At 48.3% G+C, this 26,976-nt stretch overlaps 2 protein-coding genes across 2 annotated transcripts in view; both read left to right on the top strand.

The window, feature by feature from the left end:
- LOC311326709 (SLAIN motif-containing protein-like) overlaps positions 1–683 on the top strand; it is a 17,942-nt gene extending 17,259 nt beyond the window's left edge. The window contains exon 9 of the mRNA XM_084459652.1: positions 416–683. Within this exon, the coding sequence (XP_084315778.1) occupies positions 416–479 (64 nt within the window). The 3' untranslated portion in view covers positions 480–683. The remainder of the gene's footprint in view (positions 1–415) is intronic.
- Positions 684–2,267: 1,584 nt separating this feature from the next.
- On the top strand, positions 2,268–25,309 carry znf711 (zinc finger protein 711). Its single transcript, XM_084459634.1, has 10 exons — positions 2,268–2,387; positions 5,447–5,516; positions 6,011–6,087; positions 6,214–6,311; positions 6,855–7,670; positions 9,794–9,943; positions 10,201–10,329; positions 11,900–12,037; positions 13,117–13,266; positions 23,923–25,309. The coding sequence occupies exons 4-10, from the start codon at positions 6,233–6,235 to the stop codon at positions 25,134–25,136; spliced, it is 2,676 nt and encodes an 891-aa protein (XP_084315760.1). The 5' UTR covers positions 2,268–2,387; positions 5,447–5,516; positions 6,011–6,087; positions 6,214–6,232; the 3' UTR covers positions 25,137–25,309.
- The last annotated feature ends 1,667 nt before the right edge of the window (positions 25,310–26,976 follow it).

Genomic DNA, 26,976 nt, shown 5'->3' with positions numbered 1-26,976 from the left:
AAGTGGTTTTGATTGGTTGATTTTGTGTATCAGTGCTTTTTCAACAGACAGGTCTGCGTACTGATGTGTCTGTCTCTCTGTGGACAGGTCTATGTACTGATGTCTGTCTCTGTGGACAGGTCTATGTACTGATGTCTGTCTCTGTGGACAGGTCTATGTACTGATGTCTGTCTCTGTGGACAGGTCTATGTACTGATGTGTCTGTCTCTCTGTGGACAGGTCTATGTACTGATGTCTGTCTCTGTGGACAGGTCTATGTACTGATGTCTGTCTCTGTGGACAGGTCTATGTACTGATGTCTGTCTCTGTGGACAGGTCTATGTACTGATGTGTCTGTCTCTCTGTGGACAGGTCTATGTACTGATGTCTGTCTCTGTGGACAGGTCTATGTACTGATGTCTGTCTCTGTGGACAGGTCTTTGGGGATGACGAGTCGTGGGCCGACGTCAGACGAGTCCTGGAAGGAGGGCTGCTACTGAGTCCCAACCTGCTGACTGGACCAGCGATGAGGACCTCCACCTCTCTGCTACCTGAACACCCCCCCCACTGACCTGCGACCTGAACACCCCCCCACTGACCTGCGACCTGAATACCCCTGCCACTGACCTGCGACCTGAATACCCCTGCCACTGACCTGCGACCTGAATACCCCTGCCACTGACCTGCGACCTGAACACCCCCCCACTGACCTGCGACCTGAATACCCCTGCCACTGACTTGCTCACCCCCCCACTGACCTGCGACCTGAACACCCCCCCACTGACCTGTGACCTGAACACCCCCCCACTGACCTGCGACCTGAACACACCCCCACTGACCTGCGACCTGAACACCCCCCCCACTGACCTGCGACCTGAACACCCCCCCCACTGACCTGCGACCTGAACACCCCCCCCACTGACCTGCGGCCGCACTGGGACGCAGGCTGGACACCGGCGTCTGGACGGGCAGCTGTACGGCCTTCCCTGGCACGGACCCTCCCTCTCACCTCACACACACGCAGAGAGGAGCGGGCACACACACACACACACACATGCTCACTCACTCTCTGCTCACCTTATGGACCAATTTGGACCTACCAGAGGACATGTTTTTATGTTTATGTTTATTCCCAGTCAATATTTTGTATGATTGCTGTAAATGGGAGCCTGCTGGAACTCTTAAGTGTTGATCCTGTAGCCGTAGCCTACGCAGAATGAACAGATGGGATGAAGTGTGTTTTTGGATCAACTGGTGTGTGAAGTTAAACAGATGAAGGTGATCTAAATTTGACTGTTGCATGTTTTTGATTTTGTTTGTTTGGATGTTTACTTTCCGTGACGCGTCCCCATAAGGAGGAGCTGATTGGGTATAATGTGATGGTAATAACTCTGATCTTCCAGTGCTTCCCCGCGTTGATCCGTGGGAAAGGTTCTTCAGACGTTTGTGAATGATTGGGTTGTGATTCCTTTCCTTTATGAATATGCTGTATGTTGTGTTGTATTTGTGCTTTGCTGGCTCAGCAATGCAACATAGCTGGACCACACTGCCCTTACAACTACTGTTTAAATAACACTGATAGAGAAAAAAACATGATTTATCAAAATTTAAGTGTCGGGGTATACTGTACATTTGTGCCAAGGTGCATTTTCAGCTGACACCGTTTCTAAATCCTGAATATCTTGTAGTCGGAGATACTGTATGCATTTTCCAGTTGTTTCTACTGCATATTGGTCGGTGAATCTGAGTGTTTTGCTTTTGGTTACCACTGTTACGACAAAATAACCTGTTCATGCACGAAGGATACATGCCTTAGTCTACCAGCTATGCACCCTCTTTGGAGTGCCTCTGGAAATTAGGAGCTGAAATGACAATTAAATAAAGACTACCCAGGAAGTTAACACGCTATTGTTTTCTTTTATTTGTTTTTCACAGATTAATGACAAAGGCCAATATGCACGTGAGAACGTATGAGGTTACTGACTAGTCACAGACATACTATCCATGTGGAATACCACGGGAGCCAATGTGCACTAATGCTCCCTACCAACCGTGGGAGGCACACATACAAAGCTCTCTTTTGGTTTGACAATGGTACAACATCCATAATCAACAACTGGGTAGTAAAGTTGACATCAACTGGTCCTCCGGCTCTCCTGTGCTGCGTGACGCAGATGGAGAGGATGGATGAGGCCCCCCTCCCCCCCAGGATGGATGAGGCCCCCCTCCCCCCCGCCTCCCTGGCTGAGCGGAGCGACCTGATTGGCCGAGGCCTTGCAAAGAGTACCCGGGGATCCAAAAGACCAGGCCGCACTTAGCTTACTGTCGAAAAACAAACCCAAACATTAACACACCCAATCAAGAAAGGAGAAAAAATCACCGGTAGATTTGAAGGAATTCATAAGCAGGTAAATAATTTTGGATTGATTGAAAACGTGTATCAAACGGTCCACTGGGGCCCAGTCGGGCCCTTTTCAGCCCTTTAGAAAACAGGACTGTGCCGCATGCGCTAGCGCGGTTAGCCTGTTAGCTTGCTAGCCTGTTAGCTTGCTAGCCTGTTAGCTTGCTAGCCTGTTAGCTTGCTAGGCAGCTAAACCGTCGACGTACAATATTAGCAACGCATTAAGCACTTTATCAGTATAATCAATTAAGTCGTTGTATATGTTGTTATATTATAACGACTGTGTATTGCGGTTACTGATACAGCAGCAGCTGGAATTTAATAAGGAAGCGTTGCTAGCAGTGCTAGCTACAAAGCTAAACAAAATGGCGGCTCTCGGCCGGACCTCGCCTGCTGCAGCTCGAGACATCCTAACCCTCACATCTCTAGTGCGCGCGAGATTCAGATAGAAACAGAGTTTCCAGAGCAGGGCCGGTCTGGCATGGACGGGTCTACCTGCAGCTCTAAGCTAACCCTAACCCTAGCTTCCTGCTATACCCTAGCTAACCCTAACCCTAGCTTCCTGCTATACCCTAGCTAACCCTAGCCTCCTGCTATACCCTAGCTAACCCTAGCCTCCTGCTATACCCTAGCTAACCCTAACCCTAGCTTCCTGCTATACCCTAGCTAACCCTAGCCTCCTGCTATACCCTAGCTAACCCTAACCCTAGCTTCCTGCTATACCCTAGCTAACCCTAGCTTCCTGCTATACCCTAGCTAACCCTAACCCTAGCTTCCTGCTATACCCTAGCTAACCCTAGCCTCCTGCTATACCCTAGCTAACCCTAGCCTCCTGCTATACCCTAGCTAACCCTAACCCTAGCCTCCTGCTATACCCTAGCTAACCCTAACCCTAGCTTCCTGCTATACCCTAGCTAACCCTAGCCTCCTGCTATACCCTAGCTAACCCTAGCCTCCTGCTATACCCTAGCTAACCCTAACCCTAGCTTCCTGCTATACCCTAGCTAACCCTAACCCTAGCCTCCTGCTATACCCTAGCTAACCCTAACCCTAGCCTCCTGCTATACCCTAGCTAACCCTAACCCTAGCTTCCTGCTATACCCTAGCTAACCCTAACCCTAGCCTCCTGCTATACCCTAGCTAACCCTAGCCTCCTGCTATACCCTAGCTAACCCTAACCCTAGCCTCCTGCTATACCCTAGCTAACCCTAGCCTCCTGCTATACCCTAGCTAACCCTAGCCTCCTGCTATACCCTAGCTAACCCTAACCCTAGCTTCCTGCTATACCCTAGCTAACCCTAGCCTCCTGCTATACCCTAGCTAACCCTAGCCTCCTGCTATACCCTAGCTAACCCTAACCCTAGCTTCCTGCTATACCCTAGCTAACCCTAACCCTAGCCTCCTGCTATACCCTAGCTAACCCTAACCCTAGCCTCCTGCTATACCCTAGCTAACCCTAACCCTAGCTTCCTGCTATACCCTAGCTAACCCTAACCCTAGCCTCCTGCTATACCCTAGCTAACCCTAACCCTAGCTTCCTGCTATACCCTAGCTAACCCTAACCCTAGCTTCCTGCTATACCCTAGCTAACCCTAACCCTAGCTTCCTGCTATACCCTAGCTAACCCTAACCCTAGCTTCCTGCTATACCCTAGCTAACCCTAACCCTAGCTTCCTGCTATACCCTAGCTAACCCTAACCCTAGCCTCCTGCTATACCCTAGCTAACCCTAACCCTAGCTTCCTGCTATACCCTAGCTAACCCTAACCCTAGCTTCCTGCTATACCCTAGCTGATGCTCACAACACCTGCCCACTAACTCACACGTTATTAACGTAACGTTACATTTACAAATTTGGTCAACGTAGCGCTTAAAATATGTACGTAGCCATTTATCACAGGTCCCAGTAATACCTAGTTTATAAACTAGCTGGTTAGCTGGAAGGAGAGGAGGGAGGCTGCAGGACTGAGCACCAGTTTGCCGCCCTGCAGTCGGGAGCGCATGAGTTGTGATGGCAGCCATTCATCTGGCTGAGAAGCATCCATGCGTGGAGGAAGGGGTGTGTGCTCAGATAGACCCATGCGTGGAGGAAGGGGTGTGTGCTCAGATAGACCCATGCGTGGAGGAAGGGGTGTGTGCTCAGATCATGGATGTATTAGGCTCAGATAGACCCAGAGAAGTGTTGCAGGTTGTTTCTTTCATTTGTTTAACTCACGGTTGCAGCGGTGTAACGTTAGCCACTGCTCGACGGTGTCATTCAATCAATAGCATTGATCTCATGACATAGAAGACTAACTGTGGAAATAGAGTAGCTAGTATTTCCTGCTTCTCATCACCGGCCACTTCCTTGTGTCTGCGAGCATCTGTCTTAGTATGTCACTCATGTGCAGTGTGGCCATATGGACTTACCAGCAGCTGTGAATGCCTAGTGTGTAAACTGAGAAAGCTGCAACAAGTGTAGTAACTGCAGCACCATATCCAGTGTGCAGAGCACATCGCTGTAACTGTTGAAACAGTAATACTAGACCTGATTCGAGGCTTGTTGATATTGCATACTGTTCACTACCACCCTGCAATGTTCCTAGAGGAGCGCAAATCAGCCTAGTTTGCTTATTTGGTGTCCAAACAAAGACATAACTCACCACAGTGTCAATGTCCAGAGACTTGCTATGGGGTTTGGTCACCTCACTCAGCGCCCAGGTCTGTTGCGTCCTTAACGATAATAAACAGTCAGGCTATTGCACCATTGCTCCGCCCAGGATGGCTAGTACTCAAAGCTCTGTTGTGCCTCAGTATGCTTGTGTGTCGTGCATTTGTCGTCCTTTTTGACGAGTAGCACCCGCTCAGTCCTCCCCCGCCCGGCCTGTGGCCTTATACCTGGACTATAGTGGACAGCGCAGCGTAGCTCTGGGAGCAGATGGCAAGGTGCTTTACCTGTAAAAGAAGACCTGCAAAGCTGACCCACAGATATAATACAGAGAAAAACAGAACTTTGAGTACTGACGGTTTTGGGAAATGGTGTTGGAGCAATGATATTAGTTGCAAAAGACTGTTTATTGTGTTTTAGGATGCAAGACGCCTGGGCGCTGAGTGACGTGACCAGATCCCCATAGCAGGTCTTGAGCACTGATACCCTGGTGAGTCATAGCAGGTCTTGAGCACCGATACCCTGGTGAGTATTTGCTTGGACACAAGAGGACTGACCTTCTCCCATCTGCGCTCCTCTGCAGCGGCACAGTGCGGTAGAGTGTGTTGTAATATCACTGAACCCTGAATCAGGTCTATTTAAATACTAGCTTGACCTCATGCCAACTCAACATCACATACAGAATCACATAACAAGGATGCATAATGAGAATGTTAATCTCATTAGCGTAGGAGACAACAGTGATGCAATTGGAATATGTAGAGAGTGGGTCGTATGCCCACCTCCCTTGTTCTCTGTAAAGCGCATTGTGTTGCCTCTGGGTATGAAATGCGCTATACAAATAAAGCTTTGATTGATTGATTGAATTGAGTTCATGAGACTGTGATCAGTGCTTGTATCGGCTGTGGTCAGGGTTAGGGGTAGGGTCAGGGTTAGGGTCAGGGTTAGGGTCTCAATAACGTCTCATTGCCCTGTTCTCTACAGGATAACCCACCCCGATGGAAGGAGGGAGCAAGAACAGCACGTTGTTATTTTAGAGGGTCTCGCTATCAAATGTGAAGGTACACACACACTTCTGATGTCAGGTCCTTGATGTCTTATCACTCAATCACACACACATACACACACACACACACACACACAGTTAACCATGGATCTTTGACATGCTGTGTGCCCGTCTCTCCAAGCCTGTCCCAGACCCTAGAGATGGACCAGGGCGGCGGGGTCTTGGAGCTGCACACCCAGGAGCTGAAGATGCCCCACACCATGATCATGCAGGACTTTGGTACGTAGTGGGGTGGTTCGGGCTCAGGGGGTAGAGCGGGCCATCCTCTGACCGCAGGGTTGGCGGTTCGAATCCAGGCTCGGTTCAGTGTCCTTGAGCAAAACACTGAAACCCAAATTGCTCCCAATGAGCAGGCTAGCACCTTGCATGGCAGCTTACCATCATTGGTGTGTGAATGAGAGGCCATGGTAAAGCGCTTTGTCCCTTCAGGCGCTATGGAAGCGCAGTCCATAGTTCATCACAGCAGTTCAACATGGAGTAACGGCCCAACCGCAGTCTGTTAAGATACTGTATGTTTGGTTAGCGTTGGGTTTCTAAACAACCCCAACCATCAAACGAAGTATGAAATATTTCCCTCGAGGAGCTTCCATTGTATCTGTGTATCTATTGCAGCAACATTTCACTGTGACTACACCATACATTACGGTACATTTCACTGTGACTACGCCATACATTACGGTACATTTCACTGTGACGAATAAAATGAATCTTGTATCTCAGTCTGTATGATTAAATGTGACTGGACTCTGACCTTGTCTGCAGTGGCGGGGATGGGGGGCTTGGCTCACATCGACGGGGAGCACATTGTGGTGTCGGTGCCCGAGGGCATGCTGCTCTCCGACGTGATGACCGACGAAGGCATCCTGCTGGAGCATGGGCTGGAGGTGGAGGGCCTGGAGACGGAGGTGGTGGAGGGCCTGGAGGAGGAGGTGGAGGGCCTGGAGGCGGAGGTGGTGGAGGGCCTGGAGGCGGAGGTGGAGGTCGACGGCCTGGAGGCTCACGTGGTGGAGGGCCTGGAGGAGGAGGGCCTGGAGACGGAGGAGGTGGAGGGCCTGGAGGCGGAGGTAGTGGAGGGCCTGGAGGCGGAGGTGGAAGTCGACGGCCTGGAGGCGCACGTGGTGGAAGGCCTGGAGGAGGAGGTGGAGGGCCTGGAGGCAGAGGTGGAGGTGGAGGGCCTCCAGACCGAGGAGGAGGAGCAGGAGCTCGACCAGGAGGACATGGCTTCGTCGGACGGCGTGATGATGTCAGGGTCCATCCTGGGGTCGGAGGTTGCCATACAGGAAGCTCTGGACTCCCATCACCACCACCACGTCCTGACGTCCAGCCTGGTCCACCACCACCACCACGACATGCCCGACCAGGTCTTCGTGGCCGAGCTGCTGTCGGAGCACCAGCAGGGGGTGCTGGAGCAGGAGCTGGCAGAGGAGGAGGTGCTGGGGCAGGAGGAGGAGGAGGAGGAGGAGGAGGAGGCCCAGGAGGAGGAGCAGCTGGCTGGGGATGCCGTGGCCCTGCAGACGGACGAGGAGGAAGACGACGACGACGACAGAAGCAACTCTGAGGACTACCTCATGATATCCCGTGAGTCTGGCACAGCTAGAGCACAACGTTGTTGCCTCATACCCTTAATAATAATAAAACATAATCATAAATATAGCTGCAAGCACAAAACATGCTTATGTCAACATCTAAATGTAATCTGGTCATGTCCTTTCCAGTACAGTTGTATACAGAGTATTCCATGACCTGCTCACACAAGCATTATTAAACCCATTTGGCCACAGGGGGCGCTACAGCAATCTATTGCGTTTTTGCCACTTTTAAGAATTTGAGCTACTGTCATACTGTACCAACTTATTTGAGCTTGTACCACTGTACCAACTTAGTTTCGAAAAAATCGTTAGGCCTTAACCCTGAAATGAGCTCTCCCATTGTGTTTGATCAAGCCAATAATGGATGGTTAGCCTCCGTTTATGGGTAGTGATATGCTTACAAAGTGTCGTGGTTTTCCGTCAAACCATTCAGAAGGTATACACCTCTATGTGAAAAGCCACGCTCAATGCAATCTTCATTGTCTCATCGTGGCTCTTTTTTACAACTTTTCAAACTTTTGCCGAGATGGAACTTTAGATATTGTTCCCCTGATTGTTTACAATAAGTTTGTTGCAGATTGGTGGAACTTCCTAGGAGATAGATTTTAAGCGTTTTTCGAAAAATTTTAAATGGCAGAAAATATGCATACCGCAAGTTATGGGTTCCTCCTCGTGAGGAGAGGTGTGTGCAAAGTTTCATGACTCTAGGTCAAACAGTGCATGAGATATGTCTGTTCAAAGTTCGCAATTTCAGTTGGTTGCTATAGTGCCACCCTTGGCCAATCAATGTAAGCTTTATTCCATGGCCTCAGGGCACGATCCTCTATCACTGTGCAAAGTTTCGTAACAAGCGACCGGTCGGTTATAGGCGCTGCCATAGACTTCCACTGAGGAAAATAAAATAAACCAAAACAGGAAAATAAGATGGAAGATAAAACACAATAAAAGATGAAGATAAATCAATTAAAATACAGTGTAAAAACAATGAAAAAGTAAAAATGACAATTTTATAAAATATTGTAATAAATAAAATAAAAAGTATAATAAATGCGTTATAGTCTTTTATACCATGGTCTGGGTGAATACTCGATTCTGATTGGCTGGAGGGGTGGTGGTTAAAACTCTATATTGCACACCTTATAACGCACACCTCGGCTGCAGTTTAATCACCGTTCTAAATCATTGCGCCATTAAACCCATGTTAACTATGGGATGTTACATAACATGTTTCACTGTTTCAACATTCCAATGTATATTATATATATATATATATATATATATATATTCCAATTATTTGTTTCACTGGCCAAAGTAAACAGGTAGATTCCCAATATGTGGTCTGTTTATCAAAATAAAGCCTGTTTGGAAATATGTTGTAGCTTTGTCGGTTCCCATAGTGTCTCAGATGTAGTAGCCCAACTAGATTCATGCACCGCTGTATCTATAGCAACAGTAAATGGCTTTGAATGCTGAGCTCTTTGATGTTTCTATGGTGATTGGTTACAAGCTATCAACTAACGTTATTAACTCCGGGCTGTCTGGCAAGTGGCAATGATAAGCAAGCTAACTTTACAAGCATATAACATGGAAATGGAGATTATTGATTCTGGGATTGAGGTGCCTGGTTTACAAACCAGCCCTATGCCAAACATAGGCCCACTGTCCAATCACATTTACCGTTAGCATTAGTTCATGGCTAGCTCGCAATGCAACCTAGGAAGGTGCAGATTCATCCAAGCCGTCCATAGCAACACGTTCTAGTTCAGATTGAGGGACAAACTGTGGCAACAAACTGAGGCATAAACTGTGTATTTCTCTATATTTTAATGTAGAAATGTGAGTAAATGGCACATATTATATTTGGCAAAATGCCCATGGTATAAGTGGGATAATCAACTCGGAGCTATTATACGGTTAGAAGGGCACTTCACTCCGCTTGGCGTCGGGTTGTTATCCGCCTCAGCGTCGTGCATCCAAACCCTATAATGCACAGCTCCTCCTTGATGATCCCTTACGTGTTTGACACTGAAAAATGCATTCTTTCTTCCGAGGAAAAGATTTCCTTCTCTTAAACACGTGTGTCTGTGTGTGTGCGCGTGTATGTGCCGTCAGTGGACGACGTAGGGGAGAAGCTGGACATCGGAGACGCTCCTCTGGAGATCAGCACGGAGGTGATGGAGGACGAGGAGAACAAGCAGGACGGCTCAGAGGTCATCAAGGTCTACATCTTCAAAGCCGAGGCCGATGACGACGTGGAGATAGGCGAGTCAGCACAAACATATATGACAATCTGCACAGAATAGAAAACGGGAATTTAATTGTTCTGTATTTGCCCCACAGAGACTACATTTACAGGGCTACTCTTCCCTGACGCTTTTCACAAATGAGGCCTTGTGGAAAAGCCTAGTGGAGAACCGAGAGCGAGAGCTAACCCTTTAGTCAAGGACTGCGCTTAATCTGTGTCCGAAAAGCCAGCAAACTACAGGCGTGTGTCCATAATGGTGTGCGTGTGTTTGCAGGAGGGACTGAGGTGGTGTCCGAGAGTGAGTTCCATAACGGCCACGCGGTGCTGGAGTCTGGGGCTGGAGGCCGGCTGGGACGGGAGAAGATGGTCTACATGGCCGTCAAAGACCAGGAGGAGGACATCAGTGAGTATCGGTCACCGCCCGTTGATTTACTCACTGTTAAGATCATGATCGCCCCAGGAGAAATGTGATTAGCAAACACTGATCTGATTATTCTGACACTGATTGCATGTTGAAGACAGGAAGGGAACCTGGTTGTGTTGGGAGGGTCTGGTCTTTGTCCCCTCACTGATCTCATTATCTCTGTAAAGCGCATTGTGTTGCCTCTGTGTATGAAATGCGCTATACAAATAAAGTTTGATTTGATTTGATTGGATTATCCCTCTCCAGATGAAATGTGGGGGAAGGGACTTAAGATCGACCCACCCTGAACGCTTGCTTGTTCTACATGTTAGGATTCTCATAGGTTCCTAAGGTGCGACCATTTTACTTGCATTTGCGACTAAAAATAGTTTTGTGTGATCAGAAAAAATAATTTAGGAGCACACTGTGCAAGTACTGTTTTCAACTATTTCACTCGCATTTTTTGCCTAAAATAAATCCATGCAAATTGAATCAAACTAGTCAAAGTTTCGCGCACCCGTATACAAAACTAGTAGTTCCAAGTTCCACAACTTTTTTATTTTAATTTTTATTACAAGTCCCACGACTGCAACGCGCAGAACTCTCGTTATGACGCGCGATGACAGCTCAGCTGCCCTCACTCAAAAACGACTGTGCAGACGCCAAATGCCCCTGCCAGTAACGTTAAGAAAATGAAGCCCATTCAATCGTATTTTGCCCGGCAAAGTGGAACCAAGGAGAGAGGGGAATTCAGTGAGGCCCGGGGGAGTCGAATCAACTGTAAAGTTCTATTGATTCAATTTGATTCAACATTGCACCCTAGCCTACCAGTAACTTACTGGATCCACATCAAAATGCAATGAAATGCAGACATCGTAAAAAGCGTTTTCCTGAAATGCGTGTCATAACGATCCAATGACATGTTCCTTTGCATTTGCATTAAACTAAGCTTTTCCACGGATTTTACAATTTTTGAATGATTATTTGCGAAGATATTGGGCTTTCTTCCCACGTTTTTTCACGGCACCAGCAGCTATGTTTCATATCCCTGCCTAAGTTCGCAAAGCATTGTGTGAAAATTCATATACCCCTCCAAGTCAGCATCTGAAAACCCTCATTTTGGAGGACTGTTTGAACGTCCACTAGCCCTCGATATGCCCCCTAGCCCTAGAAGCTAAAAGGAATGGGACACACTACCCTACGCGTGAACGTGCAAAATGTAGGGGTAGGGGCTAAGGGGGGGTATTGGGATTGGGCCATAGTCTTCATTAGGACCAATGCACATGATGCAGTGTGTGGGAATAGTATAGTCTTCATTAGGACCAATGCACTTGATGAAGTGTGTGGGAATAGTATAGTAGGAGAGGATGAGAGCTCCTATGGTGAGCAGGTTATTATTGTTTATTGTTGTTGGCAGTAGGCCTAATATGTGTGTTGCTAATAAAAATTTGTTATTTTAAATTTTCCATTGCGCTCCTAAATTTCTTTCTGTGCTCATACATTTTTTCATTTAGGAGCACATGTGCTCCTAGTAAAAATGTTAGCTTAGAGCCCTGTGTGTGTGTTCCAGACGCGTCGGACATGGCGGAGCAGGTGTACATGGAGGTGATCGTGGGAGAGGACGAGGCAGCTGCAGGGCAGGACTCCCACCTGGACGACTCCCCCAACAACAAGATGTTTGTCCCCGTGTCCTGGGCGGCTGCCTGCGGTAAATGACAACTCCATTTTCACTACCACCCTACTCTAGAGCTTCCTATAGATGCTCCATCCTCCTCTAGAGCTTCCTATAGATGCTCATCATTCTCACTACCACCCTCCTCTAGAGCTTCCTATAGATGCTCCACCCTCCTCTAGAGCTTCCTATAGATGCTCCACCCTCCTCTAGAGCTTCCTATAGATGCTCCGCCCTCCTCTAGAGCTTCCTATAGATGCTCCATCCTCCTCTAGAGCTTCCTATAGATGCTCCGCCCTCCTCTAGAGCTTTCTATAATTCTCAACGGTTAATTTCACTCACTATAGTCCACTGCAAAATACCCACAATTTGCAGCGATTTCTAGTGAACAGAGAATGTACACAACACTTTCTCCGGTGTACCACAATGCAACGCTGGAAGGAGAAGACATGAAGCAGACGGTAGCTCAGTGGCTAACGCAGGCTAACGTTATGATGATTCGCTGTAGCTCTTTGCTGCTAATCCGTTCCTGCCAGAAAAACAGTAGTTGAGCCAACAACATCAAAATAGCTACAGGAATCATCGTTGTAAAGTTAGCTAACTGCTTTAGCCACCGACAGCTACCGTTAGCACTAACGTTATGGAAGCTGCTGCTAGTCATGAGCTTGTAAGATAACTGGCTATCACTGTGCAACTTGACAGCTTGCTAGCAGACAACACTAGTTAACAAAACCACACTTGCACACCATTAGAATTTCAACTATTTATTTGGAATTTATTCAAAACTGAGCATGGAAACTCAATACTACCTGAGTAAATTTCAACCTGCTGCCATTAATGCTGGGTTTGTTTACATGTTACTGGGCAATTCTGCTTGCTTTCCAACCCAATGGCGTTGTGTGGTGTCCGAAAACCGTTTTATCGGTCCCTATATAGTTCACTATAGTGAGAACACCACATAGGGAATAGTGAGTGAACGGTTTCGAACACAGCTTTGGTGTCTAATCTCGGTCTGAAGAAGCACGTTTCCCGCCTATATCTGTGATGCATGTGACAGTAGTAGGTTACATCCTGGTCGGTCTCTATGCGAAGGTAACAGCGCATTCTGATTCCAGGTGTGACGGGTGTGGGCAACAACCCCGACGCGCTGAAGAACGGCGCTGCCACGCCCTACCTGCAGATCAGAGACAGCCTGGCAGCCAACCGCATGCTGAAGCAGAAGAGCAAGAAGAAGAAGAAGGGAGAGGCGCGGCAGTTCCAGACCGGTACGACCACGCCGTCAGACACTAGGCCCGCACACGCCTCCCTCCCCGTCCTGAGGTCATCTCTGATCTGCCTCCCTCCCCGTCCTGAGGTCATCTCTGATCTCTGATTGGACAGGCGGAGGCCCATGCTGCTCTGCGCAGCGTAGCAGTCCAGTCCAGTCCCGTCAGATCAGGGCTGCGTTCTGAATCACATACTTCTACTTCTTACTACCAGTACCTACTACAGCTGCCCTTAGAAAGTACGTACTCTGCAAGCAGTAGGCATCCAATTGGGACATACTACCTTGTCATAACATTGCTCCTTGAAATTTGCCCACATCCGTCGCTGTCCATAACGCGACATTCGTCTACAGCTGTCACGACTCACACGTGACGCACATTTCCGCTGCGCACAGGATTGTGGGTCAGAATAGCCAGAAAAGCCTGCTGGCTTGCATACTGCAAAATACGACCGGATGTAGTAGGACATCCTGGTATTTTTGCCATACTGCATGTGGCATACTATGTATTGCGGCTGACTGGCGATCCAACTTTCAAAACAGCCGCGGTAGGCTAAGCAAGGGAAATTGTCAATTGAATTACGCGCACAACAAATCCACGTCTGCGTCTGCTATAAACGTTTACCTCTTTATTCCATTTCACATCGCATGTCAATCCAGACCAGTTTCTGCATTATAAGTAGGCGAGTGCAAGGAGGCAATATTATCCAGTGCAGAGTGTTGCGGTAAACAAATAGTCTCCTCTTTCCCCGTGCTCACCCCACCATTACCAACAAACCCAACAGGTGCACAGGCTAGAGCAATTAGTAGGCCCCAGCTACAGGTACACGCCCATTGTCACTCCCACACCTAAGTGCCCATACAACAGTGAGTGCATCCACATAACCAATAACAAATTCATAATAACCTTACCCAAACAACTACAAATAATAAACACACACATGGCTCCTACATTCCGGCCCCTAATTATGCTAAGGCCATAATTAAATAATCAAATATGTAGGAGATAAAACGTTAGTAATTACTAACGTTCCACGCAAACATTCTGTAGGCTACCCATAACCCATCAATATCTAATACTCACACTAAATGGCTTAACCACATCTAGAAAGAAGATGCAATCTGCATCGTTACCACAGCTATAGCTACACATAATCAACTCTACATGATTAATGAATGACATATAACCAACAATTCTAAGGAATAGTATAAGCACGCACGTACTGTGCGCATTAATGTCCATGACAATACCAATATGTCCATGAAAAAGTAGCCAAAAACACAAGTAATCCACATAGTCCATAGCCCACAAAATGTAGTCAAAAGAGCAAAAATGTTATAATCCACAAAAAGATGTAATAAAATGCCCATAATCCACAAAAACGAAGCAAATGTTCAAGAGTCCATAATGTAGTCCATTTAGATCTTCACTGATCCTCCACTTCCTGAAGAAGACACACTTTAGTGATGGGTCTGTCCAGGAATCCTGTACTCGTCCTGATACGAATCCGACGAACATGTCCCTTTTCATCCCGACCTGCTTCCACAACTCTTCCAATGAGCCACGAAAATTGCGTGGAGCAGAATCATCCAAGATGATAACAAGGTCTCCTGGGACGAAGTTCCGCTTGGCACCCTGCCACTTCTGCCTCTCTTGCAATAGAGGCAAGTACTCTCTGATCCAGCGCCTCCAGAACAAATCAGACATATATTGTACTTGTCTCCAGCGTCGACGGGCATATATGTCCTCTTTCTGAAACACCCCGGGGGGTAACGATGGTTTGGACTTGAGAAGCAAGAGATGATTAGGTGTCAGCGCTTCCAAGTCATTCAGATCGGTGGAAGCTTTAGTTATCGGGCGTCTATTGATAATGGCTTCAACCTCACAAAAGACTGTATGGAGGCCTTCTTCGTCTTGATTCTGTGTTTTCAAGATGGAATTCAGCACTTTCCGCACAGACCTTATCAGACGCTCCCATACTCCACCGTGATGAGACCCAGTGGTGGGGATTAAAAATCCACTTGATGCCCTTCTGAAGGAGTTCGTCGCTGATCTGCACATGATTCCATTTTCCCATTGCTTCTCTCAGTTCGCGTTCAGCCCCGACAAAGTTTGTGCCATTGTCTGAACGCAACTCCAGCACCTGACCACGCCTTGCCACGAAGCGTCTGAGGGCGTGGATAAAGGAATCAGTGTCTAATGAAGACAGTACTTCCAGGTGTACAGCTCTTATAGCCAGGCATGTAAAGATAACTCCATACCTCTTGATTATGCTCCGGCCTCGCTTGATTCCAAAAGGCCCGAAGCAATCCACCCCAGCTCGAGTGAAAGGAGGCTCATCAGGAGAAACTCTATCCACAGGGAGATCTGCCATACGCTGAGTCCCTGGTACCGCATTGAGTTTACGACAGACAACACACTTTGACAGAGTCTTCCTTATGGCAACGCTGGCGCCTGGGATCCAGTATTTCTGGCGCAGCTGCGACAACATGTGATTACGTCCACCATGCCCTGTGGCTTGATGCACGTGATGGAGAACAAGGGCAGAAATGTGGAGGTCCTTAGCCAATATAGCAGGATGTCTTGCCTCTTCTGGCATGGCTGCCCGACCAAGCCTACCCCCAACTCTTAGCACACCATCTTCAAGTATGAGGTCAAGCTTGTAGAGATGACTACTCCTCTTCACACCTCCTCCTTTCTGCAAACAGGTCATCTCATCCGGAAACCTCTTTCCTTGACAAAAACAGATAATTGCCTTCTCTGCCTTGTCAAACTCTTCGACTGAAAGAGGATCTCCTGCAACCTGCGCCTTAACACCCTCCATCTCCTCTTGAAGCCTCTTTTCAAGCCGCTCTCTATCCAGGCCAGACTGAGTGAGAGCTTCCTTCAACTGCTTCCTCCTTTGTCCAAGATCCAGTAGCAAACTTTTGAACCTGAGCAGCCAAGCAATCATCCTTTTCAACCGAGTCCAAGAGGAGAAATGACTGATGAAGTGCACAACTGAATCCATCTGCTCTTCAGCTTGGACTGCATTCACAGACACAGCCGTCTTGATCTCGGGGTCATCTGGAGAGAACTTTCCAGAGAGGTCAATGTTTGCTGGCCACTTCACCTCAGGTTCCACAAGAAACATAGGTCCTTGCACCCAAGCCTCCGCTCTCAAGAAGATGTTCACATTAGCTCCCCTGGAAGCCAAGTCTGCGGCGTTACTTGCCGTGTTCACGTATCTCCATTGAGATAAGCTGGACAATGTGAGTATCTCCGCCACACGATTTGCCACAAAGGTTTTGAACCTTGAAGTCTGGTTGTTGATATACTTCAATACCGACGTACTGTCCGTCCAGAAGACAGATTCTTGCAATGGCATCCGCAACTCTTTTCTCCACAGCTTGTCCATTCTGCTCGCCACCACCGCAGCTGCCAGTTCCATGCGAGGAATGGTGATGGATTTCAACGGAGCCACACGTGACTTTCCCATCACAAAGGCACAGTGGGCCTGCCCCTGGATGTTATGCTGTAACAGGTAAGTCACAGTCCCATATCCATCCTCACTCGCATCTGCGAAGTGGTGAAGCTGGGAAGAAGAGACTTCTCCAAAGTCAGGAGGCTTCAAGCACCTGCCAACCTCAAACTCCTCCAGTTGATGGGGCCCCTCTAGCCAGGCAGTCCACTCTTTGGCAGCAGTGACCGGCAGAGCGTCATCCCAGCCCAACTGACTTCTGCACAGGTTCTGAAGGATTCTTTTGGCAGCGAGCACAACCGGTGACAGGAATCCTAAGGGATCATAGATGGAGCTGGTGACAGATAAGATTCCTCTCCTTGTCAGTGGCCTGTCCCGGAGCCTGATTTTAAACTTGAAGGAATCTGACTGGACGCACCACTGTACACCCAAAGCCCTTTCCACAGGCAGCATGTCGCTATCCAGGTCCAGATCCTTAACTTCCTGGGACCTTTCCTCTTGAGGTATGGCAGCAAGCACCGTGCGACAGTTGCTAATCCATTTAGTAAGCTGAAAGCCTCCTTTTGCACAAAGAGCACAGAGTTCACGGTAAAGCAATACTGCGTCCTCTTCAGAGCCAACTGACACAAGACAATCATCCACATAAAAATTATGGAGAACAGAGTCCACAGCCTTTTGACTGAACTGGATTTGGTTATCTTCAGCACATTTCCTCAAGGCGAAAGATGCACAGCTAGGAGAAGATGTGGCTCCAAACAGGTGGGCCACCATTCTGTGCTCCACCAGATCCTGACTATGGTCTCCATTAGGCCACCAAAGAAAACGTAACAGGTCAGAGTCTGATCTTGGTACCCTGACCTGGTGGAACATAGCTGCGATATCTGCCATAAGCACGACAGGCTCTTTTCTGAATCTACTTATGACACCAACCAGTGAGCTGGTAAGGTCTGGGCCTTGAAGAAGTTGGGCATTTAGAGATGTTCCCTGGAATGTTGCCGCACAATCAAAGACAACCCTCAGCTTCTTCTTCTGTGGGTGGTACACCCCATGGTGTGGTATGTACCAAACTCTCCCATCACAACGGCCCAGGTCCTCGACCAGCACTCTCTCAGCATAGCCCTTTGCGATAATGTCACTCATAAAGTCTGTATAGTCAGCGTAGAACAGACTGTCCTTAGTGAACCTCCTTTTGAGACTCAAAGCACGTTGCACTGCAACATTCCTATTGTTGGGCATTTTTGTGTCAGCTTTTCTCAAGGGCAAGCCGATGCTGTAATGCCCGTCCATCAGCTTGGCTGACGCAGTAACAGACTCCATGAAACGACGATCCTCTCTAGACAGCCCAAGCTGCTCATCTTGAACACATTCAGGGAAGTCAACCTTTGTCTGCTGCTTCCACAGTTCCTCAAGTGTGGCAACGGAAATCCTGTTAATGGTGACTTCTCGTTCAACACAAGCAGAGTCAGCAATGTAGTCTCCTCTCAGCGGCCCATTCACTGTCCATCCCAACATGGTCTTTACTGCATAAGGGCCGCCATCTGCACTCCGAACAACTTCCCACGGCTCTAGGGCCCTGGGAACATTAGTCCCAATGAGCAGGTCCACCTCTGAGTCAATCTCAGCTATCTTCACATCTTTTAGGTGTGGCCACTTCAGTCTGCAGTCTGTACCAAGCCCAGCTACCTCCAGGTCTGTCACGGTGTGGCTGCTAACAACCTTCTCTTGACCCATTGTCCTGAGGAGGATACCAGTTTTTCTCCCGTTGAGACTCAGCCTATTCATGAGACCTTCAGTGCAGAATGATGCAGAGCTCCCCGGATCTAGAAAGGCATATGTGATGAGTGTTTCATTTCCTTTCTTAGACTTCACTTGGACGGGTAGTATGGAAAGTGTGCAATCACGCTCACTGGCCCCAGTGAGCCCGCTGGTTTGTACAGAGATCAAAGCTCTGCCACCTGCTGTTTCTGCTTCCTTTTTATTCACTTGAACCATTTTTGCTTGCACTGAACCAGCTTCAGTTTCTTTGGAGAGGATATGCAACATAGTGGGATGCCTTAGATTGCAGACTTTACAGAAAAGACGTTTCTTGCAATCTTTACTTCTGTGCCCAATGCACAAACAGCCATAGCACACCCCATTCTCCTTCAAAAAGGACATCTTCTCACTGTGTGACTTCCTTTCCAATAGAAGACACAGGTCCAAGATGTGTCCTGCTCCACAAAACAAGCAGTTTTTTCCAAGAGGCGAAGTCTTTTCTCCTTTTACACCAGATTCAATCATCTTGTCTTGGTGTCTTGTCCTTTTGTCCACAGTAGCGACAGTAGTGGCGAAGATACTTCCTTTGGCCTTAGTATAAGTTTGGGATTTAGAAATTCTCACTTCCTTTCTTGCTGCAGCTACTGGAGGATCATGTAGGTCTCCAAACAGTGGGTCGCTTGCAATTTTTACTTGCCTTTCGATGTATTCAACAATGACGCGAAAGGTAGCTCTACGATTAAACTTCTCTTGTAGATTACAGGCGACTTCTCTCCATCTTTCTTTGAGCTTATAAGGCAACTTCTTCACGACCATTTGCATGTTAGTAGGGGCATCCAACTCATGACTGAAATGTACTCCTCCCATTGCGTTACTACATTGTCGTAAGAAGATGCTAAATGCCTGTAAGGCTTTCACGTCCTCTGATTTTACTACAGGCCATGTGAAGACTTTCTCCATATAGGCAGAAGCGATTTTCAAAGAATTGCCAAAGTGCTCTTGGAGTAAAGGTTTGGCCTTGGCATATCCTTCCTCCTGAGGCATGTGTTCACAGCCTCTGACATATTGCTCAAGAAAGTATAGGCGATCTTTAGGACTGCGAGCCTTTTGCTCAATGTTATGTTCGAAGGCTCTTATAAATGCTTGATACTGTAAAGGATCCCCATCAAAGGCTTGAATGTCTCTTTTTGGGAGGAAAGTGAGAAACTGTTGCTCCACAAGCATTGATGTTATCTCATTTTGTTTCTGCAAGACTGATACAAGGTGATCAGAATTAGAGCCATTCTGTATTAAAGATGCATAATGGAGCGGTCCTGCCTGAGACTGAGGATTTGGCTGCAACAAAGGCAATTGGCTGGTCAGCATGGCTAGCGGATGCAGCACCATATTTGGTCCCAGCATTGGTGGCTGGCTAGACGGCACAACTTGAGGGTCCAGCTGAGGCAACTGGGTGAATAGCGTTGATTGAGGACGCAGTAATCTATTTGATCCCAGCATTGGTGGCTGGCTAGACAGCATAGTTCGAGGGTCCAGCTGAGGCAACTGGGTGGATAGGGATGCTTGAGGATGCAGTAACACATCCGCTTTGGGCCTAGCATCCAACAAATGAGAACGTTGCTGGCCCTCTGCTGCACCAAGTGATGCTTCCAGGCTTTGCGTTGCTGCCCTAGGCACAAATGTCTCAGCTTCAACATCCAATGGTTGAGTTTTATCCTTATTCCTTTCCAGGTATGAATGCATTCCATCTGCCTTACTCTGGACAGTGATAGACATGCAAGAGCCACCAGAGAAACGGAGAACATTTAGTTTAGCTTCTGATGCGGCTATTTCCGTTTCCAACTCCAGGTGCTCCCTTCTTTTTCTGAGCAGCTCCTCTTGCTCTTCCAGGACATGCTTGGTTTTCAACAGTTTTTGGCGAGCAACAAGTGCGGCCATCTCTGCTTCAGCCTTGATACGTGTTGAGTGGGTAGATGAAACAGTGGACCTACTTCCATGACTTCCAGCTGAACTCCTTTTCCTTGTTATTCGTTTTGAAGCATTTGAGACACTGTCGCTTGGTTTAATATCATCATTTACCACAATAGCAACATCCTGTTGTGTGGTAAGCTTCTGAGCGCTTGTAGACAGGTGAGCATCATTCTGGGCGTGTTCATCAACATGAAGCTCATTTTTATCATTTTCCACAACACCAGATTGATATGTATGAGACGAGGTGAGAGCATCACCTGTGCGATCTTGGGCGCTACCAGTGTGGACATTTACATCAGAGAGCCATTTCTTTACATCATTGTTAAACCAAGCATTATGTTCTTGTATATTTGTAAACCAAGCATTTTGTTTTTCTTGCTCTTCTTGAGGAAGCAAGGGAATCACAGCATCATGGAGTTTAGTTGCATCATCAAACAGCACGTATAAATTATCAAGATGAGACTGGATACTTTGTGCATTATGTTCATTTTGATTTTGCAAAAGTTCTTTTATCACGTTCACAACACCTTTAAGTTTATTGACCTTTGCTTGTCGTTCCTTTTGAATACCTTCAATTTTACATACCAATGCCTTGGCAGTGAGTTTAATCTGTCTTCTCTCTGATTGTTCGTTTGCATTTAGATTCTCTTTAGGATACACATTTGACACTTCAGGCTCCATTTTTATTTATGAATGATCGGAAATCATGCAAAGTCCATTCACAGCCATACGGCACATAATCCAGTTATTTAAGCAGCATTTTTAAGAAAGGGTCCGCAGCAACAGGCAAATTGTTCTGCTTGTCACAACGCAACAATCGAGTGCTGCGGAAGTTAGGAGAATAGTTTGTTCGCAAACATGAAGCGATGGTTGTCGTCTTCGTCTTAGGCCTTGTAGCAGTGAACTGGGCATGAATGAATCAAAGACGCCGGGTAATGAATGTAGCCAATAGCGTACCTCCTTTGTTCCTCGTTTGCTTAGGGTTCCAATACGATCACAGGAATCCGACAACAATTTGTAAATCCTTTGTTTCTCGTTTGCGTAGGGTTCCAATACGATCACAGGAATCCGAAAACAATTTGTAAATCCAACTCGGTTAGGCTATCCAATATTTGTTTACTTATATTGCGGCTGACTGGCGATCCAACTTTCAAAACAGCCGCGGTAGGCTAAGCAAGGGAAATTGTCAATTGAATTACGCGCACAACAAATCCACGTCTGCGTCTGCTATTAACGTTTACCTCTTTATTCCATTTCACATTGCATGTCAATCCAGACCAATTTCTGCATTATAAGTAGGCGAGTGCAAGGAGGCAATATTATCCAGTGCAGAGTGTTGCGGTAAACAAATAGTCTCCTCTTTCCCCGTGCTCACCCCACCATTACCAAAAAACCCAACAGGTGCACAGGCTAGAGCAATTAGTAGGCCCCAGCTACAGGTACACGCCCATTGTCACTCCCACACCTAAGTGCCCATACAACAGTGAGTGCATCCACATAACCAATAACAAATTCATAATAACCTTACCCAAACAACTACAAATAATAAACACACACATGGCTCCTACACTATGTATTGGGACATACTACATCCTGTTTTGGCATACTATATAGTAGGGTAGTATGCGATTCGGAACGCAGCCCAGGGTGTTGCTACAGGAAGGATTGCTGCATTTCCTGGGCTGTATTTCAAAGCGAAGGGCTCATCCCTACGCCCTACACTCTACGCCCTACACCCCGACGGAGTGTCTTCCCTTCGTAGAGCACTGTGAAGGACAGGGAGTAGGCTGTCAAAATAACGCTTGTTTGGAATGCCCTTCAACGCCATTTTCAGGGCGGTCGCATGCTGTATCAATAGCCTGTCACAAGCCATAGCTAACCATAACCATTGTTAATGAATGGATGTTTATGAATGAATCCTATCTTAACAGAAGCTAAGCTTTCGGAGTGGGAAAGTGATGTGTCCTGATCCCAAACTATTATAAGCCTAAAACGGTGAGGTCATCAGAGAATTTCACGAAGTAAATTAATGAGCTTCACTTGTTTAAGCATCTGAGTTTGACACAGCTGTAGCCGATTGGCTAATCATTGCTAGTTTTGCGTCCGATGTTCCCATTCATATCTCAGCCAAACAACTTTGCTTGGTACTTCCCCACTTTATCTTGCCAGCGTGTGCTTATTATCTTTGTGGGAGTTGCTTGTGCACTGGGGGGATTCTTTATTGGGAAATAGCTGTTGGATTGTATTCAGACATAACGTAGGCTGGTACTGTCAAGGATCACAACCGACTTGGGGCTCCCCGGTAGCTCACCGGGTAAGGCGCGCCCCATATGAAGGCTAGTCCTTCAGGTGGCGGACCCGGGTTCGATTCCCGGCTCGGGTCCTGTGCCGCATGTCTTCTCTCTCTCTCCCACGTTTCCTGTCTCTCTCAAACTGTTCCTGTCCCATTAAAGCGGAAAAGCCCTAAAAAAATATATTTTTTTAAAAAGGATCACAGCCGACTGACGCACCCTCTCCTCCCGCAACGGAGGGTTATCACCTGGGCTGGAGTTCTGTCTCTCATCGCTAAACAGCAGCTGCTAACTTGGGCTAGATCGTAAATTTGTCAAACTGAACAATGACCACACATATAACAAAAAACTACTGGTAGTTAGTTTAATCATGGTGTAACTAAGATATCAGCTAAAATAAATTCTACAATGTCCGCAAACCTTTAAGCTAGGTTGCCAAATTACTGTCCCCTAAACGCCCACCATATTTGTTGATAAATTATTGACCGGAGACGTCGCAGTCACAAAGAGTTGTGGGAGTGAAGGGAGCAAAAGTGACCATCGCTTGCTCACTTCGAAAACGACCGTTCCGAAGGGCCCTTCAAAGGGAGTACTTTTGCACCCTTCGGATTGGAACGCCCTTCAATATGGCGTAGGTGGGCGTGGCCCCGATTATGTTCCTATCGAAGGGTAGAGCCCTAGCATGTGGAATACAGCCCCAGTCAGACGCTCAACACACAGAGCAGGTTTCTGACCAGGACGGGGTGGAACGGGGCGGCTGTGGCTCACGAGTTAGAGCGGGTCGTCCAACGATCACAGGGTCGGCAGTTCGAATCCTGGCTCCTCCTGTCCACATGTCGAAGTGTCCTTGGGCGAGACACTGAACCCATAAATTGCTCCAACGAGCAGGCTAGCGCCTTGCATGGTGGCTGCCGCCATTGGTGCGTGAATGTGTGAATGAGAGGCCACTGTAAAGCGCCTTGGATAAAAGCGCTATATAAGATCGATACTTAATTGATCCCACCGGGGGGAAATGACACGTTTCAGCAGTAGAAAAGAAACACTGGCTACAGAACCAAAAATACACTAAATAAAGGGGGGGGGGGGGTAGCAGCATAAAAGGGGGATATCAGGGGCTCTATGCATCCATATGTAAGTGCAGTCCATTTACCATAACGTGTTGTCCTGTGCCCCTCCCCCCAGCGGTGATCATCGGCCCGGACGGCCTGCCCCTCACCGTGTACCCATGCCACATCTGCGCCAAGAAGTTCCGCTCGCGGGGGTTCCTCCGCTGCCACATGAAGAACCACCCGGACCACCTGCTCAAGAAGAAGTACCAGTGCACCGACTGCGACTTCACCACCAACAAGAAGGTCAACTTCCACAACCACCTGGAGAGCCACAAGCTGCTGGCGCCCCGGGGGGGAGGAGGGGGAGGGGGTGGCGGCGAGCACGGGGACCGCAGCCCAGAGTACACGGAGTACACGCGGCGCTACCACGAGGCCAGCCCGCTGGGCTCCAACAAGTTGATCCTGCGGGACAAGGAGCCCAAGCTCCACCACTGCAAGTACTGCGACTACGAGACGGCGGAGCAGGGCCTGCTCAACCGCCACCTGCTGGCCGTGCACAGCAAGAACTTTGCGCACGTATGCGTGGAGTGCGCCAAGGGCTTCCGCCATCCGTCGGAGCTCAAGAAGCACATGCGCACGCACACGGGCGAGAAGCCCTACCACTGCCCACACTGCCACTTCCGCTGCGCCGACCAGTCCAACCTCAAGACGCACATCAAGAGCAAGCACGGCGCCGACCTGCCCTACAAGTGCAGCCACTGCCCGCAGGCGTATCCGGACGAGCGCGAGCTCCGGCGCCACGTGGAGACGGTGCAGGGCCACAAGACGCACCAGTGTCCGCACTGTGAGCACAAGAGCACCAACTCGTCCGACCTCAAGCGCCACGTCATCTCCGTGCACACCAAGGACTTCCCGCACCAGTGCGACGTGTGTGAGAAGGGCTTCCACCGGCCCTCGGAGCTCAAGAAGCACGCCGAGTCCCACCGGGGAAACCGCGTGCACCAGTGCCGGCACTGCAGCTTCGCCACGTCCGACCCGTTCGCCCTGAGCCGCCACATCCTGTCGGTGCACACCAAGGACCTGCCGTTCAAGTGCAAGCGCTGCCGGCGCGGCTTCCGCCAGCCCGCCGAGCTCAAGAAGCACCTGAAGACGCACAGCGGCCGCAAGGTGTACCAGTGCCAGTACTGCGAGTACAACAGCACGGACGCCTCCGGCTTCAAGCGCCACGTCATCTCCATCCACACCAAGGACTACCCCCACCGCTGCGACTACTGCTCCAAGGGCTTCCGCAGGCCCTCGGAGAAGAGCCAGCACATCGCACGCCACCACAAAGACATGCTGATGTGACTGAGACACAGAGGGGGCGCTGTGGGAGGCTAGGGGCTCTCTTATCACACACACGTGCGCTCCTCTCCCCGGTCCACCCGGCTGACGAGCCCGGGGGGAATCGGAAGCGCCAGGGCGGATGTAAGTGACAGTGGCGGCTCTGGACGACCGTTCCATGGCGGGGGCGTGGTCTTCACGAAGCCCCTCCTCCTGGCGTGGTGGGAGGAGCTCCCGCGCAGGCGAGATGTATAAAGACTGTCCGTATAGCGCGGGCTGAGGCCAGGTGTGTGATTATCCATGTCGTTGGACGGCTGTATATCTGCTCCTTGTTCTAAATGTCTTGTTCAGTTTTTTGTTTTTTTTTGCTGCAGAGGAAATCGCATATGAACATTTATTCAGGGTTTCAAAAAAAAAAAAAAGTCTATATTTTTCTACCTGCCCCCCCGCTGGGCTTGGCCGCCGCAGGCATGCTCCCGGCTGGGCGTGGTGCTCGCCAAACGCCACGCCGGTCCCTTTCCACGCGTCACGGGGTGATGATGATGATGATGATGATGATGGGTACAGGAGGAGAGGAGCTCTGCCCTCCCCCTGACCAGGGTCTCCATCTCCCCTCCCCCACCAACTAACCACCTTCTACGCCAACATTAGTTTGAAATACAATCAATCACAGTCATGTCATTGATCTGGGGTGGGGGAGGGGGTGGGGGAGAGAAACTGTGGAACAATGTTTACAACCCTGTCGGCACCTTGAACGAGACTCCCAACAGTGGAACTGCTGCACCTCATTCTCTGCTCACCCCGGGGGAGTCGCTGACCGGAGCGCCACCCATGTACAGTATGGGGAATTAGTGTCATGGTAAATGAACAACATGCAGATCTAAAATAAGCAGAAACGTGTCTGGAAAACGAGATGCAGTCGTAACTGTTGGAATACTAACGTATGGAGCTGCAAAAAAAACGACGTATTTTTAAGCTGACCTGCTTGGCGTTTCTGAACGGAGCAGTTTGGTGTTTTTTTTATTAATCTTGATGTCATGTGAGCTGGACGGGCGGCCAGGTAACCTCAGACTGTTTGGTTAAAACCTGAACCAGTCATGTCACATGTAGACCCTGCCAAGGGGCATTGTAAGATATGTATGTGTTGGATATATAAACACGTATGAAACAGGCGTGTTCACGTCAGCCGATCACATGACCTTCATCATGCCTTACGTATGTTCTCTTCATGCACTGACCTGGGATCAGCAGGAATCACACAGTGGACTTTGACGTATCAAACGCGGGGGAGTTGGCGAGCAGCAGCGTTCTCAGTGAGATATCTGAGTCTGTAGGAAGCACTTTAATTGTAATATTTTATTTTTCCACATGTACGAAGGGTGTAATGTATATTCCCTGGATATAATAAGACAATTACTGGGCTTTTATGAGTGAATCAAGAGTGGGTTTGATGTATTCTACCCAAGTGGACAGGTAATATTAATTATCAAAAGAGCGGAAGTCAGTGATCTGTTCTTTGGTATGTGGCTGACATGTTGGGCTGTTCAGTTTCCTGCTCATCCATTTCCTGCGTCTTGACCCCCGACACAACTGAACTTCAGTCGTGAGGAACACGCTCGCAACACACTCAGACTTGGAACTCAGTGGTTGATACACAAGTCTTAATAGTAGTCCACATAATGTCTCTGTTAAATTAATTTTGATTGGGGAAAGAATCCATGCATTTCTTCTGTACCTTTGTTGTATGTTTTTCTTTCAGTCTGTTATCTGATTGTTATAAACTACTGGTGGGGACAAACCAAAATAAACAATTAACTTTTTACTTCCGGGTGTGCTGGCTGCTTTGTGTGTCTGTCATAGCTGC

The sequence above is a fragment of the Borostomias antarcticus genome, assembly GCF_949987555.1.
Source record: "Borostomias antarcticus genome assembly, chromosome: 28".
Taxonomy (NCBI): domain Eukaryota; kingdom Metazoa; phylum Chordata; class Actinopteri; order Stomiiformes; family Stomiidae; genus Borostomias; species Borostomias antarcticus.
This window is presented reverse-complemented; position numbering and strand designations above follow the sequence as displayed.

Coding starts and splice junctions, on each gene's coding strand:
- znf711 (XM_084459634.1), top strand. CDS start 6,233: ATGGACCAGGGCGGCGGGGTCTTGGAGCTGCACACCCAGGAGCTGAAG. Junction 7,671..9,793: donor GGACTACCTCATGATATCCC/GTGAGTCTGGCA, acceptor ATGTGCCGTCAG/TGGACGACGTAGGGGAGAAG. Junction 10,330..11,899: donor AGACCAGGAGGAGGACATCA/GTGAGTATCGGT, acceptor TGTGTGTTCCAG/ACGCGTCGGACATGGCGGAG.